Source organism: Eriocheir sinensis, chromosome 31, assembly GCF_024679095.1.
Source record: "Eriocheir sinensis breed Jianghai 21 chromosome 31, ASM2467909v1, whole genome shotgun sequence".
Classification (NCBI taxonomy): Eukaryota; Metazoa; Arthropoda; class Malacostraca; order Decapoda; family Varunidae; genus Eriocheir; species Eriocheir sinensis.
In genome coordinates this window covers 16,149,621-16,166,277 of record NC_066539.1, presented here as the reverse complement: position 1 = coordinate 16,166,277, position 16,657 = coordinate 16,149,621, and the positions used below count along the sequence as shown (strand labels likewise).

The following is a 16,657-nucleotide window of genomic DNA, read 5'->3' as shown; positions in this document are numbered from 1 at the left end:
CATTTAACATCATCAACAAAAATACGTTCAGTGATCCTGATGTCGCCAATAGATGTATAGAATTTATATGAATTACAACCAATGGCCTCATGGGATCTTGGTATTCAATGTTATCAGTAAAATTTGGATAAATGAAGATCTATTCTTTAGTGAAACTACAGTCAAAAAGCGTTGCATTATACAAAGCACTTAGCATTACGGTCATCAGGAAAACGTTGATGTATAGGTAATCATACATTCCGATATGGTTGTGATTTCTAAATGGCAACAAAGCGGTCATTATATAATATCTTTCCACGCACGCTAACAACCATGAACTTAATACTCACGCACCGAACACACACACACACACACACACACACACACACACACACACACACACACACAAACGCACAAAGCACGCACTCACGCACGCAGGCACGCACACATGAACGCACACACACTTTAATGCACGGTCGGAAATAAATCGTAAAACTTTTTGACGTACTTTAAGTTACCTTCCGACTCAGGTGAACTTTTCAATTAAGAAATGCTAAAAGGAAAGTTTGAACATGACACCCCTTTTCCCCATCCCAGAGTCATTCTACCCCACTCCTACCCACCCCACCCCACCCCACCCCGCCCCACCCCTGTCTACCCAATGTCCCTCGACCAAGTCACAGAACCATTTACCGATGAAATTATACCTTGGAGGCAAGCTACTCGTGATTTGGAGATGCAAGTTTCCGTTAAGGACTAGCGGACTAGCCTGTCTCCTGATGGATATCCTACCCTAATGAACGACTAACCAAATGAATGCGAGAAGAAATAGAGAGTAGAGTTATTGGAATAGGGAGGGAGGAGAGAGGAAGGTAAGAAGAAGAGCAACTTGAGTAAATCTTCCTTTATAAGAATCAGTCAAGTATGTTGAATCAGTTTGCGCGGTGTAGTCTATCGGCCCCTAAAGGTCGATTCACAGACGTCAGTGGCGTATCAGTGACTGGTCAGCTCAGTGTCGGTGAAATCCGTGACGCCTCCGTGACGTCCATGCACACACCCTAGTAGTGGCTCCGTACGGGTCGAAGTCAGTGATTATCGAGGTGGCAAAGTTGACGGACATGGAATTGGCGATGATTGCCATAAATTTGGATTAAAAGAAAGAAGACGAGCAACAGGTGAGGAAAAATAATATATATATATATATAAAAGAAAATATATATATATATAATATATAGATATATATATATATATATATATATATATATATATATATATATATATATATATATATATATATATATATATATATATATATATATATATATATATATATATATATATATATATATATATATATATATATATATATATATATATATATATATATATATATATATATATATATATATATATATATATATATATATATATATATATATATATATATATATATATATATATATATATATATATATATATATATATATATATATATATATATATATATATATATATATATATATATATATATATATATATATATATATATATATATATATATATATATATATATATATATATATATATATATATATATATATATATATATATATATATATATATTTTCCAAGCAGTCAAAGTAGCACTGTTGTCACAGTTGGGGTGTTTCGGCCACGTTACTATAAATATGCTGTATTGGTTTTATTCCATGTACAAGTAATGTCATTCACTTACTGAGGTTCCCGATGTGCTGCTCGCCATCACAGCTTCCTGAAGCTCTCATGACTCTTGGAACAATGATGATTTTTTGTCTGATTTGATTCTCCTTGTGTCCTTGCACAATGAAACACACACTCATAAAACTGGTGTTATCTTGCTGACTGATGGAGAAGAGCTTGGACAATCAGCAGGCTGCAGTCTTCATAACATCCAAAAGTAAAATGGCACAAAATAATCCCCGTCCATGATGTCTCTGGTTGGTGCATGGAACTGGTCGGTCAGTTCTTACAATCTTGTTTGAAAAAAAATATCGTCTTTCTTGCAAAACGAGCCATGAGCCATCTACTACTGTTGCATCAATTTTACGACACTAATGACGCTTAAAAGAAGTCAATACTTGAGCCATAAATCAACTCGCACCATTTCCGGTGCTTTGCCGTTGTCGCCTCGGCCACGAAGATTGAGTGATGAGCGCCACAGCCACGACACGCAGCAGTTTAAGATGTGCGATTAAAAGAAATAATTATGTTCTTCATATTATGGACATGAATCAACGAATGAAATGGATAAACTTCTTCCATACCATCCACAAACCACTCCGTAACCAATGAAAAAAAAATATGATGCATCAACCGATCAGTGCTACTTAGTCCCTCTTCCACTCAGCTTTCCAAAGTTACTTGTCACATGAATGAAACTCTCTAAACTGAGTTCTGAATTCGTGGGTCTTTTTTAAGTAAGGCCCCTCCAGCAACCACCCACCGACTCCTCCGTTCCTTGAGCCGGAGCGCCGCGCTGGAAGACTGGCTGCCACGGACCTGGAGTCGTGATGATGCCAATACCTGTGATTGACAGCTCTATTAAAAGAGAGAAAATCGCTTACCTTTACGACGTGACGGATCTCAGTCCCTACGGACCATAACTGCAGCAAATGGTATACACACTCTCTCTCTCTCACACACACACACACACACACACACACACACACACACACACACACACACACATAATACAAACATAATACATACATGCATACATGCATACATGCAAACAAACATACATACATACATATATACAAACATACTTGAAACTTTTTTTCTTCGTCAATTAACAATAAATGACAACGAATATCTTCGGTTCCGTACAATTCGTAAATGATTTTTCACACTTGAAATATAATCTAGAAGCACTCAGCTGGCCGACGCCCCGGGCGGAACATCTTGGATCACACGTCAGAGTGAAGAGAAAGTCTGTCCAGAAGTCTTGGGTCGAGAGTTTGCCTCAGTTTAATAGGGTGGAAGAGACAGCGGCTGATCCTGCTCCGCACGCACGGACGCGAGGGCCTGCCACTTCCCATAATGGAAAACACTCAAGTATTTGTCAGTCTCAGGGACAGAAAAACGTAAGTCGATGGAAAATATTATAATAACGTACTCTGCTCTGTTATTCAGTATTCCATAATGCCGGAGGAAAGCAGACAAAGACTGGTCTTCACGCGCTGCCTTTCACTTCCCAGCCTCTACTCCCCCACAAAAAGTGATAAATCAAACAGTAATTCAGACTAAGGACGTACTTGAACCTGGAGCTTTCACTTTCCACTCCCTAAAGTTTTTTTTTTTTTTTTCAACAGTAATATAGTATACAATATAATATATGTCAAATAGAACGAACTTTTACTGGTGATCAAAAATTTGAAAAACTCCTCGCAAGGAGGTGATGGAGTAACCATGAATATAATAAAGAAGGTAGCAACAATACTGTCACCGGTCCTTTTCCATATATGTAATGCATTCCTGACTACCAGCAAGTTTCCTGAACAACAAAAAATCGCAGAAGTCACTCTAATTATAAAGCCAAAGATCGAGGCAATTTCAGAATCATGGACTATTTACCCGATCAAGACCATCAGGACTAAACTCTCCGCAAAATCAATGAGAAATTAATTTATAACAGTTTATGAGATTTGGCAAAGCTTGTAATATACTCACCGACGCGCAGTTGAATACAGAGACGGCAAATTAACTGAAGCTGCATTTGTATCATTTACTAAAGATGTCTTGACCTCATTTGATGAACGGAACTACACAATGGCCTCATTTTTAGATTTATCTACGGCTTTTGACACAGTAGATCACAATATTCTGCTATACAAGCTAGAGCATTACGGGATCAGGGGTGTAGCCAACAGATGGTTTCAGTCGTACTTCAGTAATCGGAGGCAGTGTGTCCAGTACAGCAACCTTCCAACAACTCCGAACACACCATACGGTGTGCTGCAAGGATCATAAACAAAAACAAAAATAGATGAGATTTATATATGTAGAAGCATATCTTGTCATTCATCATAAACTTTTATATAATTTCAAATAACCGAAACCAGGTGTATCTTCCCAGTTACGTGGGCCGCGATAACAGCAGCGGCAAACCCGCATAGCAACCATAAGAGGCGGCGACGCCTTTGGGAAAGTTGTCGCCAGTCAGCCATGAAGACGCTGGTGCTGTGCCTGCTCCTTGCCGGGGCCCTCGGTAAGTCGATCTGCTCCTTCCTTCGTCACTTGGTCATTTCAAAAATTACACAATGAATCAACCACTCCGTCACTCAGGAACACAACCAGTTATTCACCCGTTCAATCGTTCAGCAACATTATCACACTGACGATGCCTCACGCATCTCCTATATTATGAACCCGTCTTATGCAGGGTGTTTCTTTTGCGAGAAACTGAAAGTGTTTAACATTGTTCGGTGCTGTGTTGCGGGGATGACTAACGGTCGGGGAGGCGAGGCCAGGCGGCGAGTGACCTGCACAGGCTAGGCGGGCGAATCTTCACAGAGAACTGTTACTAAATGAAATGTTAATTGTTTATGCTTGCTAAATGAAGACTACATGTAACAAAAAATACTATACTAAAATATTAATAATTAAGAACGCATAATTAATAAGCATACATTTAAATTTAAAATTAAAGCATAAAATTAAAATTAATTAATCAGTAGACATTTAATAACTGTTCTCTGTAAAGATTTGATCGCCTATATTGTGCAAATCAGTGTTCGTCACTGCAAGTTAACCGACCACTCGCCGCCTTGCCTCTGCCTCCACGGCAAAAAACATGTGTGTACTGAGTATATTTTTACATAGAATGACTTGAATGGTCATATCCCGAAGTATGCACCTCAGCTCGTGGGACACCCTCCATAGGACGGCTTAATAATGCAGGAGATGCCGGGACATCGTCAGTGAGGTAATGTTGCTGCATGACTGAGTGAGAGAATGCAGGAGATGCCGGAGACATCGTTAGTGAGGTAATGTTGCTGCATGATTGAGTGAGAGAATGCAAGAGATGCCGGGAAATCGTCAGTGAGGTAATGTTGCTGCATGATTGAGTGAGAGAATGCAGGAGATGCCGGAGACATCGTTAGTGAGGTAATGTTGCTGCATGATTGAGTGAGAGAATGCAGGAGATGCCGGGACATCGTCAGTGGGGTAATGTTGCCTGTGGGGCAATCCAAGTGCTACACCAAGTCTTAAATTTAAAAACACGATAAACACTGCAAATCCCAGCACGTTCATAACAGATAATAAAGTAATTACGAAAATAAAATAATCATGACCAGTAATGTCTTTGCACATAAACACGCAAACTACGCCTTAATTTATCAATTATAAAACTTAATTAATCGATAAATCAAGCTGATGTGAAAATATATGATGAAATTTGTAATTACCTCCACGATATTGTACTGTCTTGAATATCATCAACAACATTTCAAATTTATCCCAACAGCCGCCCCCTCCCACAAGCCCACCTTCCGTCGGGGTCTCAACAAGATCGTCGGTGGACAGGATGCCACGCAAGGACAGTTTCCCTACCAACTGAGCTACCAAGACATTGTCTTCGGTGAAGCATTCCACTATTGCGGGGCTTCCATCTACAACGAGAACTGGGCCATATGTGCCGGTCACTGCGTCCAGGGAGAGGACTTCGAGAACCCTGTCAACCTTCAGGTATATACTTACCCACTAAATAATTCCATCACTTTCTCACCATACACAAAGTAGGGCTGGTGCCCTGTCAGTTATGATGCCTCACAAAACTTCTCCATCTGGCACGGTCCACATAATATTCTTCTTCCTCCACCACCTCCATCGCTGATCCTCTCATCTCAATTGCTTCCCGAACCCCATCGCTCCACCTCTTTCGAAGACTGCCCACCGGCCTCCTCCCTCTCGGCAACCGCTGATAATTGATAAGTGGCAGGTTATCTTTCTTCTTCTATCATCATGGCATGGCCATAGCACCTCAGTTGAATTGTTCCTACAAATTCTAATATTGATTCAATGTTTAACTCGTTCCTGACAACGTCACTGCTGAATCTACCTCTTCGTGTTACTCCCTTTATCAAACGTAACACTCCTTCCTGCAGCCTGTATCTTACTCTAACCTTGTTATTAATGTCCAGGTCTCCGATCCATGAGTTAATACTGGTCTTAAAATTGTTTTGCATATGATAATTCTAACTCTTCGTGGAGTGAGTCTTTCCTTTAGTAGTGGGTACATTAATCTTAAATTGTTGGTGTAACTTTCGATTCTTTTGTTATTTATTTTTCCATAATATGCCTTTCATTTACTAAGACTCCTGGGTACTTAAAGCCTGCCACCATCTTCAGTTTTACTCCATCTCTCTCTCTCTCTCTCTCTCTCTCTCTCTCTCTCTCTCTCTCTCTCTCTCTCTCTCTCTCTCTCTCTCTCTCTCTCTCTCTCTCTCTCTCTCTCTCTCTCTCTCTCTCTCTCTCTCTCTCTCTCTCTCTCTCTCTCTCTCTCTCTCTCTCTCTCTCTCTCTCTCTCTCTCTCTCTCTCTCCCCTCATCACCTCGGTCTTATTGCCATTATTTTCGTTTCTATTCTCTTTCAGTGTTCGTTCCGAGCAGTCAATGCATCCTACAGAACGACTGGGTATTAAGCAACAACTGCAATATCTTCGGAATAGACCAATAACGTAATCTCATCTCCAACCACTAAATAATGTTTTTAGTAAATATCATGTCATCATTGATTCACTTCCATACCTTCAATGTGATCATCTTTCGTTGTAGGTTGTTGCTGGCGAGCATAATTTGGACCTGGATGATGGCACCGAGCAGAGTGTTGTTCTTTCCAAGATTATCCGACACGAAGATTACAACGGCTTCTCCTTCAGCAACGACATTTCCCTCCTCCAACTGTCTGAGCCTCTAACTTTCAACAGCTTCGTCGGACCTATCCCTCTGCAGACCGAAAAGGAGTACATGGGAGAATGCGTTGTGACCGGCTGGGGCACACTCAAAGAGGAAGGCGACCCTCCCTCTGTCCTTCAGTGGGTCACTGTCCCCACTATCAGTGACTTTGACTGTTTCGACGCTTACGAAGACGATGTCGAAGACTCCATGATCTGCGCTGGACTACTTAACGGAGGAGCGGACGCCTGCCAGGGTGACTCTGGTGGACCCATGGCGTGTGATGGCCTTCTAACCGGCATCGTGTCCTGGGGCTATGGCTGTGCCCGCCCTGACTACCCCGGGGTGTACGCTGAGGTGGCCTACTTCAAGGACTGGGTTGAGGCTAATGCTGTGTAATTTCATTTTTTGCTCTAGCTGGTGTGCTGCCAAACACAATAAACACGTCACAGAAAACCTTGCTTTCAGTTGTCGTAGTTATGTTGTGTTTCGGCATTTCTAATGCAAACTGGTGGCAAAATTACAACTTACAAATCATAAATATCGAGTACGTTAACACAACGGGGTAATTAATCAATCAGTCAATACAGGCATACGCTGGAGGGGGCGTCGCATCGCCCATCTTACGATACCAAACCCGGGGGGTTGCTATAGGCAAGTCTCCATGCAGGCCCCCCTCACATCCTTGGTACCTCATGGCAGGATCTATCGTCGCCTAATCCATTTGGGGTTCTCTCTTAAAGAAACAACACGGTGAGCAGAGTCGGCTTCTAGGTAGCGTGCCTGTATAGCCCGCATTGGCGTTCATGGACTATGCAATGTCCTCGCCACACGCATGAACAGACTGTACTGTTTCATCCAGTAAGCCTCCAAACTTGCTAACTGCATGCCTTCCCTCCTCCCGCGACCCCGCTGCACACGTCTTTCTACTCATGCTCATCCCTATACTGTCCAAAGCCCTTATGCAAGAGTCAACCAGCATCTTCACTCTTTCATCCCTCACGCTGGTATACTCTGGAACAATCTTCCTTCATCTGTATTTCCTCCTGCCTACGACTTGAACTCTTTCAAGAGGAGGGTATCTGGACACCTCTCCTCCCGAAATTGATCTTTCTTTCGGCCACCTCTTTTAATTCTTTTTGGGGAGCAGCGAGTAGCGGGCTCAAATAGGCATCAGGAAACTGTAATACCCTATTAGTATTATTAATTAATATTATCCCATACCTGCTGTATGTGTGTGTAATAATAATAATAATAATAATAATAATAATAGGTTTATTAATGTAAGACAGCCGTCAGGCTGAAAATGTACAAATTAAATTAAAAATACAAGAAACTAATAGTAAATAGGCTACACTAGAGGGAGGGAGAGGGTGGGGGGTGGTTTGGGAAACCTAAAAATAGAGACATAAGGGAGAGGGAGGGTGGTGTAAAGGGGGAACTTAGAGGGGTAGCGGCGAGATGCTAGACTCCACCCATCATCCGCACCATCGCGGGCACTGCGCTACGTTTGTAACGGTCGGTTCGCGGCGCCCTGAAGGGGTTGAGTTTGTTGTGGTGTCTGGTGAAGCGGGTGGGAGGAAGCGCGTCGGGGGGCAGAAGGTGGCGAAGGCGAGGATGGTGAAGCAGGGAGATTCCGAATTTTCTGAGGGCGTCCTGGTGCCTGTCAGAGAGCCTCGGGAGACTCAGGGTGGTCAGGGCATTGTCGTAGGTGCGGTAGTCAGGGCCTAAAATGACCCTAAATGCCCTCTTTTGAACCCTATCAAGCTAGTCCTTCCCCTATCCACCAGTCCCATTACAAACCGTTCCCCTATCCACCAGTCCCATTACGAACCCTTCCCCTATCCACCAGTCCCATTACCAGTCCTTCCCCTATCCACCAGTCCCATTACCAACCCTTCCCCTATCCACCAGTCCCATTACCAACCCTTCCCCTATCCACCAGTCCCATTACCAGTCCTTCCTCTATTAACCAGTCCCATTACCAACCCTTCCCCTATCCACCTGTCCCGTTACCAACCCTTCCCTTATCCACCAGTCCCATTACCAATCCTTCCCCTATCCACCTGTCCCATTACCAATCCTTCCCCTATCCACCAGTCCCATTACCAATCCTACCCCTATCCACCAGTCCCATTACCAATCCTTCCCCTATCCACCAGTCCCATTACCAATCCTTCCCCTATCCACCAGTCCCATTACCAATCCTTCCCTTATCCACCAGTCCCATTACCAATCCTTCCACTATCCACAAGTCCCATTACCAATCCTTCCCCTATCCACCTGTCCCATTACCAACCCTTCCCCTATCCACCTGTCCCATTATCAATCCTTCCCCTATCCACCAGTCCCATTACCAACCCTTCCGCTATCCACCAGTCCCATTACCAATCCTTCCCCTATCCACCTGTCCCATTACCAATCCTTCCCCTATCCACCAGTCCCATTACCAACCCTTCCCCTATCCACCAGTCCCATTACCAATCCTTCCCCTATCCACCAGTCCCATTACCAATCCTTCCCCTATCCACAAGTCCCATTACCAATCCTTCCCTTATCCACCAGTCCCATTACCAATCCTTCCACTATCCACAAGTCCCATTACCAATCCTTCCCCTATCCACCTGTCCCATTACCAACCCTTCCCCTATCCACCTGTCCCATTATCAATCCTTCCCCTATCCACCAGTCCCATTACCAACCCTTCCGCTATCCACCAGTCCCATTCCCAATCCTTCCCCTATCCACCCGTCCCATTACCAATCCTTCCCCTATCCACCAGTCCCATTACCAACCCTTCCCCTATCCACCTGTCCCATTACCAATCCTTCCCCTATCCACCAGTCCCATTACCAATCCTTCCCCTATCCACCTGTCCCATTACCAATCCTTCCCCTATCCACCTGTCCCATTACCAACCCTTCCCCTATCCACCAGTCCCATTACCAATCCTTCCCCTATTCACCAGTCCCATTACCAATTTTTCCCCTATCCACCAGTCCCATTACCAATCCTTCCCTTATCCACCAGTCCCATTACCAATCCATCCACTATCCACAAGTCCCATTACCAATCCTTCCCCTATCCACCTGTCCCATTACCAACCCTTCCCCTATCCACCTGTCCCATTATCAATCCTTCCCCTATCCACCAGTCCCATTACCAACCCTTCCGCTATCCACCAGTCCCATTACCAACCATTACCCTATCCACCTGTCCAATTACCAATCCTTCCCCATCCACCAGTCCCATTACCAACCCTTCCCTCATCCACCTGTCCCATTACCAATCCTTCCCCATCCACCAGTCCCATTACCAATCCTCCCCTATCCACCTGTCCCATTACCAATCCTTCCCCTATCCACCTGTCCCATTACCAACCCTTCCCCTATCCACCAGTCCCATTACCAATCCTTCCCCTATCCACCAGTCCCATTACCAACCCTTCCGCTATCCACCAGTCCCATTACCAATCCTTCCCCTATCCACCAGTCCCATTACCAACCCTTCCCCTATCCACCAGTCAAATTACCAATCATTTCCCTATCCACCAGTCCCATTACCAATCCTTCCCCTATCCACCAGTCCCATTACCAACCCTTCCCCTATCCACCAGTCCCATTACCAATCCTTCCCCACACCACCAGTCCCATTACCAACCCTTCCCCTATCCAACAGTCCCATTACCAATCCTTCCCCTATCCAGCTGTCCCATTACCAACCCTTCCCCTATCCACCAGTCCCATTACCAATCCTTCCCCTATCCACTAGTCCCATTACCAACCCTTCCCCTATCCACCAGTCCCATTACCCATCCTTCCCCTATCCACCAGTCCCATTACCAATCCTTCCCTTATCCACCAGTCCCATTACCAACCCTTCCCCTTATTACCAGTCCCATTACCAACCCTTCCCCTATCCACCAGTCCCATTACCAATCCTTCCCCTATCCACCAGTCCCATTACCAACCCTTCCCCTATCCACCAGTCCCATTACCAACCCTTCCCTATCCACCAGTCCCATTACTAACCCTTCCCTATCCACCAGTCCCATTACCAATCCTTCCCCATCCACCAGTCCCATTACCAACCCTTCCCCATCCACCAGTCCCATTACCAACCCTTCCCCATCCACCAGTCCCATTACCAATCCTTCCCTATCCACCAGTCCCATTACCAACCCTTCCCTATCCACCAGTCCCATTACCAACCCTTCCCCATCCACCAGTCCCATTATCAATCCTTCCCCATCCACCAGTCCCAATACCAATCCTTCCCTATCCACCAGTCCCATTACCAACCCTTCCCTATCCACCAGTCCCATTACCAACCCTTCCCCATCCACCAGTCCCATTACCAATCCTTCCACATCCACCAGTCCCATTACCAACCCTTCCCCATCCACCAGTCCCATTACCAATCCTTCCTATCCACCAATCCCATTACCAATCCTTCCCCATCCACCAGTCCCATTACCAACTCTTCCCTATCCACCAGTCCCATTACCAATCCTTCCCCATCCACCAGTCCCATTACCAATCCTTCCCCATCCACCAGTCCCATTACCAACCTTCCCCATCCACCAGTCCCATTACCAACCCTTCCCCATCCACCGGTCCCATTACCAATCCTTCCCTATCCACCAGTCCCATTACCAGTCCTTCCCCATCCACCAGTCCACTTACCTACCCTTCCCCTATCCACCAGTCCCATTACCAACCCTTCCCCTATTCACCAGTCCCATTACCAATCCTTCCCCTATCCACCTGTCCCATTACCAATCCTTCCCCTATCCACCAGTCCCATTACCAATCCTTCCCCTATCCACCAGTCCCATTACCAATCCTTCCCCTATCCACCAGTCCCATTACCAATCCTTCCCCTATCCACCAGTCCCATTACCAATCCTTCCCTTATCCACCAGTCCCATTACCAATCCTTCCACTATCCACAAGTCCCATTACCAATCCTTCCTCTATCCACCTGTCCCATTACCAACCCTTCCCCTATCCACCTGTCCCATTATCAATCCTTCCCCTATCCACCAGTCCCATTACCAACCCTTTTCGCTATCCACCAGTCCCATTACCAATCCTTCCCCTATCCACCTGTCCCATTACCAATCCTTCCCCTATCCACCAGTCCCTTTACCAACCCTTCCCCTATCCACCAGTCCCATTACCAATCCTTCCCCTATCCACCAGTCCCATTACCAATTCTTCCCCTATCCACCAGTCCCATTACCAATCCTTCCCTTATCCACCAGTCCCATTACCAATCCTTCCACTATCCACAAGTCCCATTACCAATCCTTCCCCTATCCACCTGTCCCATTACCAACCCTTCCCCTATCCACCTGTCCCATTATCAATCCTTCCCCTATCCACCAGTCCCATTACCAACCCTTCCGCTATCCACCAGTCCCATTACCAATCCTTCCCCTATCCACCCGTCCCATTACCAATCCTTCCCCTATCCACCAGTCCCATTACCAAACCTTCCCCTATCCACCTGTCCCATTACCAATCCTTCCCCTATCCACCAGTCCCATTACCAATCCTTCCCCTATCCACCTGTCCCATTACCAATCCTTCCCCTATCCACCTGTCCCATTACCAACCCTTCCCCTATCCACCAGTCCCACTACCAATCCTTCCCCTATCCACCAGTCCCATTACCAACCCTTCCGCTATCCACCAGTCCCATTACCAATCCTTCCCCTATCCACCAGTCCCATTACCAACCCTTCCCCTATCCACCAGTCAAATTACCAATCCTTCCCCTATCCACCAGTCCCATTACCAATCCTTCCCCTATCCACCAGTTCCATTACCAATCCTTCCCCTATCCACCAGTCCCATTACCAATCCTTCCCCTATCCACCAGTCCCATTACCAACCCTTCCCCTATCCACCAGTCCCATTACCAATCCTTCCCCTATCCAGCTGTCCCATTACCAACCCTTCCCCTATCCACCAGTCCCATTACCAATCCTTCCCCTATCCACTAGTCCCATTACCAACCCTTCCCCTATCCACCAGTCCCATTACCAACCCATCCCCATCCACCAGTCCCATTACCAATCCTTCCTTATCCACCAGTCCCATTACCAACCCTTCCTTATTACCAGTCCCATTACCAACCCTTCCCGTATCCACCAGTCCCATTACCAATCCTTCACCTATCCACCAGTCCCATTACCAACCCTTCCCCTATCCACCAGTCCCATTACCAACCCTTCCCCTATCCACCAGTCCCATTACTAACCCTTCCCCATCCACCAGTCCCATTACCAATCCTTCCCCATCCACCAGTCCCATTACCAACCCTTCCCCATCCACCAGTCCCATTACCAACCCTTCCCCATCCACCAGTCCCATTACCAATCCTTCCCCATCCACCAGTCCCATTACCAATCCTTCCCCTATCCACCTGTCCCATTACCACCCCTTCCTTTATCCACCAGTCCCATTACCTATCCTTCCCCTATCCACCAGTCCCAATACCAATCCTTCCCCTATCCACCAGTCCCATTACCAACCCTTCCCATATCCACCAGTCCCATTACCAACCCTTCCCCTATCCACCAGTCCCATTACCAATCCTTCCGCTATCCACCAGTCCCATTACCAACCCTTCCCCTATCCACCAGTCCCATTACCAATCCTTCCCCAATCAACCATTCCCATTACCAATCCTTCACCTATCCAGCAGTCCCATTACCAACTCTTCCCCATCCACCAGTCCCATTACCAATCCTTCCCTATCCACCAGTCCCATTACCAATCCTTCCCCATCCACCAGTCCCATTACCAACCCTTCCCTATCCACCAGTCCCATTACCAACCCTTCCCCTATCCACCGGGCCCATTACCAATCCTTCCCTATCCACCAGTCCCATTACCAGTCCTTCCCTGTCCACCAGTCCCATTACCAACCCTTCCCTATCCACAAGTCCCATTACCAACCCTTCCCTATTCACCAGTCCCATTACCAATCCTTCCCCATCCACCAGTCTCATTACCAATCCTTCCCTATCCACCTGTCCCATTACCAACCCTTCCCCATCCACCTGTCCCATTACCAATCCTTCCCCATCCACCAGTCCCATTACCAACCCTTCCCCTATCCACCAGTCCCAATACAAATCCTTCCACTATCAACCTGTCCAATTACCAATCCTTCCACTATCCACCAGTCCCATTACCAACCCTTCCCCTATCCACCTGTCCCATTACCAATCCTTCCCCTATCCACCAGTCCCATTACCAATCCTTCCCCTATCCACCTGTCCCATTACCAATCCTTCCCCTATCCACCTGTCCCATTACCAACCCTTCCCCTATCCTCCAGTCCCATTACCAATCGAAGACCACGCCGGGGAGGCATACATTAGCTTTGGCAATATGAATGATGAATAAATACTGCACAGCTCAGCAGCTGGTGCCCCCAGCGTCTTGAGTCTACGCAGCATGTACAGCTTGTAGGAGGCTGCTCTGACGGTGTTGGAGACGTGGAGCTTCCAGTTGAGCTGGTAGTCCACAGTGATGCCTAGTAGTCTGGTGGACTTGACGACCTGGAGGTGGTGTGAGCCAATAGACAGCAGCGGAGGTGGCACATCTCTCTTGGACGTGCAAACGTGCATCACCATGGTCTTGGTGTGGTTGATAGTGGCACTGTTGTCAACCGTGTGTGTGTGTGTGTGTGTGTGTGTGTGTGTGTGTGTGTGTGTGTATGCATGCATGCATGCATGCATGCGTGCGTGCGTGCGTGCGAGCGTGCGTGCATGCGTTCGTGAGTGCGTGCGTACGTGCGTGCTTGCGTGAGTGTGTGAGTGTAATTCACCCACGGCCTGACCACGAGCTGGACTCATCATCGCCGGCAAGTACCCTCCCGACTAGAGCAAGGCTCATTATAATCGATCTTCGGACATTGATGAGAAGTTACACACCACACACCCCATCCCCTTTGCTCAAGGGGGGACAGTAACCACTCCTTGCCAGTGGAAAAATCCCGGCCTGAGCGGGGCTCAAACCTCCGCCTGCCAGGCCGTAAAGCCTGGCAACGCAGAGCTTTAACCGACTGAGCTATTGTAGTGTGTGTGTGTGTGTGTGTGTGTGTGTGTACAGCCAATCGGGGAAGTCAGCTGTGCCTGCATCTCCCGTCAGCGTCTCGCGTCGTTGGGTCGTTCACCTGATTAATGATGAGACGCACACGACCAATCAGGCCACGGCAGGGACGCTGACGAATGGCCACTCCATAAGCTCCCACCCAAGCCCGCTCCCCACCTAACCAGTCCCCCTTCATCAACCCCATCACCAACGCCTCTTGTCAAACCTATATACGTAGTAGGGAGGCGCTGGCCGAGTGGTCAGCGTGCGGGCGTGGTGAGCCCGTGAACCTAGGTTCGAGTCCCATCGAAACACGCTGAATGTTCAAACCATCGGCGAGCAGCGATAGGTTACCCACATGCTGCTCATATCTTCAAGCAACCCTAACTTCAGCGGCTTCGGAGGTCAAGAGGAGTACCGAGGGGCAGCATGGGTAGAGTCATATATCACGGGTCGTGTACCACTATAAATTAAATTCACCGGCGCCACTAACCGGCTGGGGTCGTCGAAGAGGCCTCTCAAGACAACCTACCGGGGCTACAGGCAGGACCTAAAAAAATAAAAAATAAATAAATAAATAAATATATATATGTATATATATATATATATATATATATATATATATATATATATATATATATATATATATATATATATATATATATATAAAATACTCTTGGCCTAGCTGGAGCAACTTTTTATATAAATTGATGGGTATAGAAAGATAGTCATTGATATAGATATATTGATGGAGAGAGAAAGAATGAGAATGGAATGACTGTGTTAAACCTGCGACTACTCCGTGAGAACGATTCGACATATATTACCCGCATTGTCAGTCAGCGCCAACTCCGTTTGTTTTATAACGGCATGTGGCACGCTACCCTAAGGCCGACCCTCCTCTGTGAGAGACAATCCTGAGTGGAGGAGGCCAACAGGGCACCCACTGAGCTCGTGACTTGAGCAAGTCCATAAATATATCCTGCCAGGAGGAACTCAGATTAGAATGGGGGCTGCGTGGAGACTTGCTCAGAGGGACCCCTGGGCTTGACGTCGTATGGTGGACGAGGCGACGCGCCCCTCGACGTTTGCCTCATTGATTGATTGATTAACTGATTGAGATAATTACTTTAACATTGAAACATTTATCTACTAATATAGGATGGTCGCCATATACACACACTCCAATGATTTTCGTCCATTGGCGAGGCGGCGGCCGAATGGGCAACGCGCGGACGTAGTGATCCCGAGGACCCGGGTTCAAGCATGGCCACCGATGACTGTGGTTTAAAGTCCCACACCAAGACTGACAACCCGACAACCATCCCCGAGTGGCGGAAGATTACCCACATGCTATGCAGATCTTCATCAACCCTAACTTCAGCGACTGGGGTGAAGAACAGGCCTAGCAAGAGTCATATCTCACGGCAGCCACTAAACATAATAGCGCCTCCGTGGTGCAGTGGTTAGCATGATTAGCTAGAATCCGCTGGCCCGCGTTCGAATCCCTCCCTGGGCAATCAGCGTGCAGATTACCTAGCTGTTCATCTCTCTTTCGTGCTGGACGATAAATGGGCACCCGGGAAAATCTGTGGTAATCCGGATGTCACACGGGTTCTTTGTCCCGGGGAAA

General features: G+C 46.6%; 1 protein-coding gene across 1 annotated transcript; it reads left to right on the top strand.

Moving 5' to 3' along the window:
* The first annotated feature begins 4,076 nt into the window (after positions 1-4,076).
* On the top strand, positions 4,077-7,369 carry LOC127005974 (trypsin-1-like). The gene is made up of 3 exons (XM_050875452.1): positions 4,077-4,224; positions 5,485-5,705; positions 6,794-7,369. The coding sequence occupies exons 1-3, from the start codon at positions 4,182-4,184 to the stop codon at positions 7,310-7,312; spliced, it is 783 nt and encodes a 260-aa protein (XP_050731409.1). The 5' UTR covers positions 4,077-4,181; the 3' UTR covers positions 7,313-7,369.
* Positions 7,370-16,657: the final 9,288 nt, after the last annotated feature.